Source organism: Ranitomeya variabilis, chromosome 4 (assembly GCF_051348905.1).
Source record: "Ranitomeya variabilis isolate aRanVar5 chromosome 4, aRanVar5.hap1, whole genome shotgun sequence".
NCBI classification, from domain to species: Eukaryota; Metazoa; Chordata; class Amphibia; order Anura; family Dendrobatidae; genus Ranitomeya; species Ranitomeya variabilis.
Genome location: NC_135235.1, coordinates 327,014,092 through 327,024,178, shown reverse-complemented (window position 1 = coordinate 327,024,178; position 10,087 = coordinate 327,014,092). Strand labels below are relative to the sequence as shown.

The 10,087-nt window shown below is 45.4% G+C and overlaps 1 protein-coding gene across 1 annotated transcript; it reads right to left on the bottom strand.

Moving 5' to 3' along the window:
- Positions 1 to 6,330: 6,330 nt before the first annotated feature.
- Positions 6,331 to 9,123, bottom strand: LOC143764674 (uncharacterized). The gene is made up of 2 exons (XM_077250493.1): positions 7,854 to 9,123; positions 6,331 to 7,315 (listed from the first exon to the last, which is right to left on the bottom strand). The coding sequence occupies exons 1-2, from the start codon at positions 8,054 to 8,056 to the stop codon at positions 6,331 to 6,333; spliced, it is 1,188 nt and encodes a 395-aa protein (XP_077106608.1). The 5' UTR covers positions 8,057 to 9,123.
- Between the last annotated feature and the right edge of the window lie 964 nt (positions 9,124 to 10,087).

The window sequence follows — 10,087 nt, the reverse complement described above, 5'->3', positions numbered from 1 at the left end:
GAGTCAGTGGAACCTGTACTGACCGCAAATCCTGAACTAACACCGCAACTAGAAGTAGCCGTGGGGTGTGCCTAACATACCAGCTGGAGGACTAAATACCCCTATAGATGGAAATAGGAATGCTACCTTGCCTCAGAGCAGACCCCCAAAGGATAGGCAGCCCCCCACGAATAATGACTGTGAGTAGGAGAAGAATAGACACACGCAGGTAGAAAACAGGATTTAGCAAAAGAGGCCACTCTAGCTAAATAGGAAAGGATAGGACAGATTACTAGGCGGTCAGTATTAAAACCCTTCCAAAAATATCCACAACAGATAGTACAAAAAGTTCCACAATCTAACTAAAGACATGGAATGTATATCTGCCACTCCAGAGAATCCAACAAGACTGAGAAAATACTGAAACAATCTAAGCTGGACAAGAAAACACAAAGAATAGCACTGAATTGTGAAGCACACAACATGTGTGCCACAGGAAAAAAAAAACAGACACTTATCTTTGCTGATTTGGCAGAAAGGCAGGAGGAACCAGGCAGAGGTCCTACACCTCCCAACAACAATTGACAACTGGCAAGGACTAATGAATCCTGCACGCCTAAATACCCCAGTCAGAACTGCAATCAGCAGATACACCTGACCAGGACTGCAACTCAGGGGCAACTGCATTACCACCTACAACCACCGGAGGGAGCCCAAAAGCAGAATTCACAACAGTCCCCCGCAGTAACTGCTAGGGTCCACCCCGCGCCTTCTTTTGGTGATAAAGACATCTCCTTCTGACTCACCACTTCACCCTTATGTAGGTACACCAGGGCCAGATCTGTCCCTCATGGCAAGGTGACCTCCCCGGGGCCCACATTCAAAGCTCTTATGGGGACATGTCCTCGCTGGACCACAGCTATCTTACGAGCTATCATGACTGCTTGGTCCACTCCTCCGCCTGCCACAGGCTGAACAACCACTTCCAACCCGTCAAGGTTGCGGTGAGTCCCCACTGGACGGTATACTATAGTTTCTCGCTCGGGAGGTAGGATTACAGGTTCTTTACCAGGAGCCCTGATGACCCCTACCGTCTGATAAGATGGCACACTCTTCTGCGTCCCACAGACGCAGATCAGTCATTGAAGGGCTTCTTGGGTATGCTTATGTGTAGTAGCCTTCTTCCAATATCCAGGTCCCCATTTGGTAAACATAAACTGATCGAGTTCACGTAGGATATTCATTCCCAGTACTACAGGCACATCCTCCTTGATAGGCTCAGGGACTAGCAGGATCCCTTTTCTCCCAACTTCTTGCCCACAGATTCGAATATTCATCCACACGACCCCTGTGACCGGGCTCGGTTGTTGGTTGGCAGCAAACAACCAGATCAATGTCTCTTTTTCTGAGTTGGTCAGGTCCTGGAAATGCTGCTTGAAATACGCTTCTGGCATCGTTGTCACTTGTGACCCGGTATCTATCAGGCAATCCACTAGAACTCCTTCGAATTCAGCACGTAGGATGGTGATCCCAGCAATCAAGTGTTCGTTATGATATGGAATGGCCTCTCTTCTCACCTCCCCCGCAGAGTGCTGCACTACTGCGGGGGTTGGTAGTTTAACGGCGGCTTCCGCTGGCCTTGAGTATAGTACCGACAGTCTCTGGCAAGGTGCCCCCGTCCTCCACATTCCCAGCATTGGATGCCTCCTCCTCACCGAGGGGTACCTCGAGCCTGTCCTCGTGCCTCCGATGCCTGATGGGAGGGGGCTTGATACCACTGATCCTTTATTGGTCGGGCTGAAGAATGGTTGCATGAGTACGGTGGGTCAGACTGTTGTAGTTCCCCCCACTCTTCGCTCCATCTTGGTCAGTTTCTCTTGCACATTGACAAGGGACCGCTGCAAGTCTTACATCACCTGGACCAGCACCTCCTGATGGTTTGGGCCCCCTCTGGTATTGGCACCCTGGACACGCATCACCCCAGACGCATAGCTCTCTTCTTTACTTCGGCCCACTGTTACCGCCAGGATTTGACAAAACGTAAGAGCCGGATCTGCCCGGACCCGTTCTGACAGTGCTCGCCTCAAGGATGTGCTGTGCAGTCCCAGAATTAATTGCTCTCGGAGTATCCAGTCTTTAGAGCCCATGCCGCCAAATCTATCGGCCTCCTTTCTCTGCACCTCTGCTAACACTTCTTGCAGTGCTATTGCATACTGAGAGATTCCTTCTTCCCGCTGCATCCTAGAGAAAAATTTGGCGCGAAGGTGTCTGGCGCTAGCAGTCTCGCCATAGATCTCTTCCAGGAACTTCACTAGCTCCTTCAGGGTACTGCGGGTGAGTTCTGGTTGTAGGCAGATGTTTCTACGGGCTTCTCCCTCTAGGGCAGTTAATGCAATGTCCACTTCAAGTTCTGGGCTGATGTTATAAATCTTCAGGGTGCTTTGCAGCCGGGACATTCAGTCGGGCAGTGGCATATTCTTGCCGTCAAACTTTGATAGCACACTAAATATGGTGCCCATAGGGAGTGTCCTTGCAGGGGTTCCACCAATGCCCACAGCATCTCCATTAACATTAGCATTCCCACCATTGCTGTCTGCTGCCTCCATCTTGGTGACAGTACCCTGCTCGCAGCGCCACTTGAAGCGATGGCTGGACCACCACAGTGCAGGAAGACTACTATACACAAGATGAGGTGCAAACAACAAAGGGTAGATTTATTGGAAGGCAAGGAATAAAGGGAATGAGGAAGATGCCAACAGGGGTATACAATGGCAACAGACAATTTACAAGAGTTATGAACTTTAACTTTTCCGTACAACAGCAAGGTGCTACAACTATTGCAGACTCAAAATATGTCTAACAAGCAAATGTAAACAATAAACGTGTGATGATGCTACTCTACATATAACCTCCCTGGCCTTTACTCAGCAGGCCACACGGCTAATGTGTACTGACTATTGAAGCCTACACTAAGCCCTAACAGGTGCACCAAACAGGAACAAACTCACGGTGATGTTGGAGAATCAGGTCCAGTCCCAGGGGGGCCCCCAGCAGTCTAATATGGTGGTGCGCACGGCTTTCTGTCAGCTCTATGAAACGTGGTCTTCTCCTTTCTTCTGGATCCTAGGGATGCTCCTGGAAACTGTAAATCCCTTTCTCTGTATCTACGTGGCTCTATTGCAGCTATATCAGGACACAGTTCTCCTCTCTTTCAGCTATCAGCACAAAAAGTCCTCTCTGCAGCAGCCTCAGCTCACACACGCTGCTCCAGCTCCACTCCTGCACTCTGCACCGACTAGTTCATTACAACGATTAATGCAGGGGAAAAGCAGAACATTCCATCTCGCCAGACAAGGGGGCGCAGCCTCTTAAAGTGACAGCGTGTTCCTTACTGTCCATAACAGCACCACCCTCTTACATGCTAACTGAGAGTCATCGGCGAGCTCAAAAAATATGTTCGAGTCCCCGAGGCTGCATATCGCATGGCTGTTTGACAGCTGCAACACATGCAGGGATTACCTGTTTGTTAGGCAATCCCTGCATTTGTTGTGGCTGTTGATCAACCTCGAGACATGCAATGGCGAGAACTAGAACATTTTATTCGAGGATGCCAAAGGCACTCTGTTAGCACACGAGCATGCTCGGAGCTGAGTGTGATTAAAACAGCTATGTAAAACCTGTGAAATAAACGCATGAAAAATGGAAAATGTAGCAAAAATACAATAATCAGATTGTGTTATTTGATGCAGACAACTGCAGAATAAAAATTACAAAATCAAATGCAAAGTTTTCGCATCTGAGAATATGACCTTAGACAGCTGTGAGCATTACTTATAGAGAGGGAGTTTAACAAATTGAACTGATGAACTGCAGACAATAAAACAAGAGTATATAACACAGATTTAAATAAGCAACATATGAGAGATGAGGTCCATTTACTTTCCATTCAGGATTTAATGTACCAGTTCAGTAATTCTGCTACATCCTCAGTTTATGTCTTTTATTTACAATCATCTGCAATGACATTACCTGCATGCTTGTGTACACTATGGTCATATATTATATGGGTATTTTGTGCAGGTTGTGCGGTAGTGTATAGTAAGATATCACAATTTTCTGCATAAATTAGAATTCCATCTTGGCATTTTGGCATAATTAATATATCTAGCTAATTTTTACAGAGTAAGGCCGGCCTCACACTCAGCGTATAAAATTACGGTCCGTTTTTTACGGCCGTAATACGCCTCAAGCTTCGAAATACGGTGATTCGTACGAACTCCGTAGGCAAGGTGTGGTGGCGTATTTTGCGCAGGTAATGTTGCGTATGTAATCCGTATGTCCACCGTCTTGCGTTTTTTTCACGCAACTTGACAAAATGGACAATTAACGGTTTTTGAGGCTGAACTTGATTTAAATTACCATCATCAACCCTATTTAAGGCCCCTACAACAGGTGTCTCCCTCCCATATGGTCATTTTGTTGTTTGCCATCTGTTGGAGTGTTGGGTTAACATTTGGACCATGTCTGACCACCTGCAGTTCACCCCAACACAGCGGGTTTTGTTTAACTGGGTCTTGTCGCGTCGGTTTGGCCAGCCATACCCTGTGATTGTGGATCCGCGAAGGAGGAGCAGAAGAATGTGGGTGCATCCTCTGTTGACCCAACGCCTCACTAAAGGCCATTTTCATCGGCTATATACAGCTCTGCGGGCACATCCAGAAAAGTTCTATCTCTACTGCCGCATGACAATCCAAACATTTGACAGATTGTTGGAGATATTACGCCCAGGAATAACATTTCAGGACACAATGATGCGCAAAGCCATCTCCGCCGAGGAACGTCTTCTCCTTACATTACGGTATGTATTCTACATCCTCACATACCTTTTGTTGTATTTATGGGTTTGTTTCCTTTATTTTTGACCCAGAATATGTGTACATTAGGTCACAAGCAGATGTGACAAAGATCATAAAATATTTTAGTTAAGCTCCCTTTGTAATTTTGGTTTGTCCCAGCATTGTTTGGGATTTTTTTATGAGAAATGTTTTGTGTGCACTCTTGACCCATATGTAATTTTTTGGTATGTGTTTCTCTTTCAGATTCCTGGCCACTGGATTGTCATTTGCGGGACTCCACCTGGAGTTTTTGATTGGCCAATCAACCATTTCTGGCATTGTGCGTTTAACATGTCGGCAAATATGGGATAGACTCAAGGACCTTGTGATGCCTGAGCCAAAACAGGCTGATTGGCTCAAAATAGCCCATGGGTTCCAGGTGAATTGTGACTTCCCAAACTGCATTGGAGCGGTGGATGGGAAACATATCCGGGTACGTAAGCCGCCGAACTCGGGCTCCCAATTCTACAACTATAAGCAGTTTTTCTCTGTAGTACTGTTAGCTGTAGTTGACAGTAACTACAGGTTTATAATTGTAGACATTGGGGCCTATGGCCGAACTGGAGACTCTAGGGTATTCAATTCGTCTATAATGGGTCGGCGGCTACGTGACAACCAGTTACATCTCCCACCACCACAACCACTCCCAGGCTCCACTGCAGAACCAATGCCTTTTTTTTTGGTTGGTGATGAGGCGTTCCAACTGACCAGACACCTCATGAGGCCTTATCCCCGGCGCAACCTGGACCACCGTCGGAGGATATTTAATTTGCGCCTTTCTAGGGCGCGGAGACTGGTTGAGTGTGCATTTGGTATTCTGGTGGCAAAATGGCGTGTCCTCCAGACTGCCATACAGCTCAGTGAGGCTACCGTCACTGAAGTTATCAAAGCATCAGTCATTTTGCACAACTTTACCCGCATACATGATTGCTTTGCAGATGGTAATGATGAACACATGTTGCGTAGTGTAATTAGGCCAACACCACATGGCCCTCCTCCGCGCCGTCCCCTTTCTGGAGTCAAAGTTAGGGATGTTTTGACAAATTATTTTGTATCTCCTCAGGGTTCTACTCCCTGGCAAGATTATGCTGTTTCTCAGTTGTAATTTTCTTATTTTCTTGATGTCTTTGTGAAATATAATTTTTTATGCCCCAGAAAAAGTACTGTGTGTGTTGTGTTTCCTTATTGACCCTATGTTTATGTTTCTAGAATATGTGTGTGATGCAATAATGATTTTGACCAAAACATCATTTAGCTTTTTCAAAAACATTTTACTTAAAGAACCAGCCTTTTTTGGTTTCCCTGTTAACATATTTTTTTCATATGTTAGTTTTCCTTTTTTAGGGTGAAGTTTAAAACCAGAAAAAACAGAAAAGGTTAAATGGTGCCAAAAATAACACAAAACCATGGTAGGCAGCTCACAAATATAAAGATTAGGCCACAAAACAACAATACATTACAAATCCCTGTAAGTTGGCGGTGGAGATGGTGCCTGCTCTGGGTCCTGGTCAGGGGGCCTTTGTTGGGCCAATGTGACTTCATCCTGTGAGGATGCACTGGCTTGTGGCACAGAATACTGGCCTTGTCCATATTGGCCAGTTGGGTGGTGTCCATAAGCCAATTGTCTCTGTGCCTCATGCTGACGGACATATTGGCTTGCATCATACCCAAGCCCAAAATGGCCATGTTGTCCAAACCCAGGTTGGGACCAGCCTACATCACTGGGTCTGGAAAAGTTGCCATATTGGGATTGGGGGTTGTAGGCTGCCATTTGGTAGACTGATGGCCTTTGTATATTTGGTGGTGGGAGGGGTTGAGGTGGAGGCATACGTGGAGGAGGTGCTGCAAATCCTGATTGATCTTGCTCCTGTTGAGGGAATTGAAGGCGCAAGAGGTTGGTTTGGGAAAGCTGCCTTCGCTCAAGATATTCAAACACCTCATAGGGGTTATTTGGAGCTGTGCTTAAATCAATCAGGATTTGCATACACCCTCTCACACGTAGCCTCACCTCACGGGGAAGGGGTCTAAGGTAACGGGCAAGGCTGCGGGCAAAGGCCTCCTCTCCATCATCCGTTGCTGCTCTGGCCAAATAATTGAGGACCCCAGCGTCAACATCATTTCTTGTTGCTTGCAGCTCTCTCCTTCGGCGGGCTCTCCGTAAAGGCCCAGCTGCCTGTGGGGATGACACCAGTGGGTGTGGAGGGCTGCTGCTCTGGGCATGTTCCTCAGGCCTTTCAGCATCATGTGGTGCTGAGGGTGGTGGTGCTGCTGCATCTTCCTCACTTGCTGCTGCCTGCTGTGATGATGATGCTGATGGGTCCTCAAGGATGGATGCTGAAGCTTGGAAAGATGGGCCTGCCACCTCTTCATCAACACTTACAGGATCGATCAGAGCCTCCGATTCCGACCCGGTCTCCCTCTCTGTGAGGTTAGACTGTGTTCTGTTAATAAAATGCAAAAAAAAAGGGATTAGTTTTTGCCCATTGTTTAATTACACATCTGTGAGCTATATTGTGTCAAAAAAAATACACACAACCTCATATCAGACCAACATCTACTCCACTCTTATCTCAAATTCACACATGAATATACCAGATTTTTCTGTGGGATCACACCAAAGGTTAACAACACTATCACAACACATCATAATGTGGCCTAACATTTCAAGCTCAAACAAAAACAGGAAGACCCACATCTTCAAACAATCACAGAACATCCAGTAACAAACCAACTAACAAACCACTGCATGAACATTTCTAATCTCGCCTACTACCTTCTCATCCATCCCTTGTAGTAGGTAGTGATGTTTGGCGGGCAGGGTCCTCTCTCATCCAGGATCCTTTTTGAATTTAGCCTTGTTTACATTATATTTTGCACTATATTTACACATCCTTACATGTAATTGGCAATGTAAGAACCGTAAAAATAACAAGATAAGATTGATTATCAATCAAAATGTGTGGAGAGGTTATTACTTACTGCCTCAGATTCATACTGACATCCAAAAATGAAAGACGGTCATAGTAGATATATTTCCGCTTCTTGAGTGGGGCTGATGACCCACTTCTTGCCCGCTGCTGTCTTTCACGCCGGTATTGGTCCCGGATGCTGCGCCATCGTGTCATTACATCATCCACTGCAATTACATGTTCAAAAATATTGAGCAAGATCAGTAGGAACATAGCTTCTTACAGTTGTCAGTGATTTTTTTTGTTTTTTTGTTTTTTTTTGGGGGGGGTTTCTTGCACCATTATTTACATGGTGCAGCAGATGTGAAAGGGGTTACATGCAGTGGTCTATATATCGGTCACAGTTGGAAACTTTACAGTCACAGACTGGGAGGGGAGAGAACCCTGTTCTTGCAAACATACATTAGGTCGGATTGTGAATGTGAAATAAAAATGCCTTCTGCAAGAATTAGCCTAATGTGACAATTTAGGACAAATAAAGACAAGGGGCAACACCCCTCTGGGCGAGGTATGAGTACCAAGAAATATTTATCCGCGCAACATCAAGATTACCTATGTACATAAACACTTGGCCTTGTTAATCAGCTTTGGGATTTGACAAAATGGACATAAATGACACAGATATCTAAAAATGATTCTTCAAGTCATCATGTAGGGAAAGCATCTTGTAAAGTCAAATCTGGGGAATACATGAGTGTACTTACTTAGTCTTGTCTGCTCCGCACGTGGCCGTTGGGCATAATCAGGGAATAGGAGGCCACAGATGGCCCTCCAAGCTGCCTCTTTCCTGGCCCGGTTGGAGTAGTTTGGATCCCGCTGGTCCCATATTTCTGGCCTTTCTTGGACCAGGATGAGGAGCATGTCCACATTAATTAGACTGGCCATGATGCATGCAACTCTGTGGAGGCGAGCCCCAGACTTCCGGGATGTCTGTGTGGCGTTTTCAGCTAATTAGCATGTCTGGGATTCATGATTGAGGGCTTGGCTCAATTCCTTGCACCTGGCGTTGGCTGGCGTATTTCTCGCAAGTCACACTGCTGGTCCGTGTGTAATCCGTATTTTTCACGCACCCATAGACTTTCATTGGCGATTTTTTTGCGCAACACGGTGACAAACGCAGCATGCTGCGATTTTCTACGGCCGTACAAGACCGTATATTACGGATCCGTAAAATACGGCAGATAGGAGCTGGGACATAGGGAATCATTGGGCCATGTTTAATGCGTATTTTACGGACGTAGTTTATGCGCTCATACGTCCGTAAAACTCGCTAGTGTGAGGCCGGCCTAAGAGAACTATGAGGGGGCACTTTGTGCACAATAATTTCATATTGAAGGAGCTTTACATATAACCTGTGGGGTTTTCCTATAGGACAAACTGAGCAGTAATTATCTGTTCTCAGTTTGGGCTCAAGTACAAAGGTGTGACCACATTGGCATTTGCTCACATATGATAAGTTTAGTAGTTAGTTTCATCAACCTCTTTAAAGAGTAACAGTCATTTTACATTTTATTCCATAAGTCAATTCTGCACATGAAAAAAAGAAACTTTGAAATATATCTTATTAGAGAAATCTGCTTCTTTTTCATCCTGTACTTGTTTCTCAAAATCCTCAATTGACGGGTAAAATCTGTATTCAGTGAAGACAGATTTCAATGTTATTGACATAGGAGATGGCAGTTGTTACTGATAAGATTATATAAAGATCGGAGAGGGGAGGAGAAGAGGGGAGCTCTACCTCTAGTCCATGTGTCCTCACCGGTCTATATAGAATCTTATCAGTAGCAATGGCCATCTCCTATCTCTGTATTGTATACATCTGCCTTCACTGAATACAGGTTTTACCCATTAGTTAAGGATTTTGAGAATGATAGATCAGTCCAGGAGGAGATAGAAGCAGATTTGTCGGCTAATATATTTTACAAAGTTGCTTATTTTGATGTGTATTATTGATTTATGAAAACATAGTTTTAAGAGTCGGCCGGGGACCACAAAGAGAGACCTGACTAGTCGAGTGCAGCCCTGGCTTCTACTGATTCTGCTATCATGCATGCAGGCTCTGATCCATGGTTAAGGCAGCAGGAATCTAGTAACAAGCGCCCTTTAAAGGGGACATTATTGATTACTATAGAAGGGCCCATCATTATGGCAATTGCTGTAGAGTCAAGGACAAGAGATTGCTTAAATCAGTAGAAGATGAAAAGATGGAGGCACCAGGATGAAAATACAATTTTAGACTTAAAT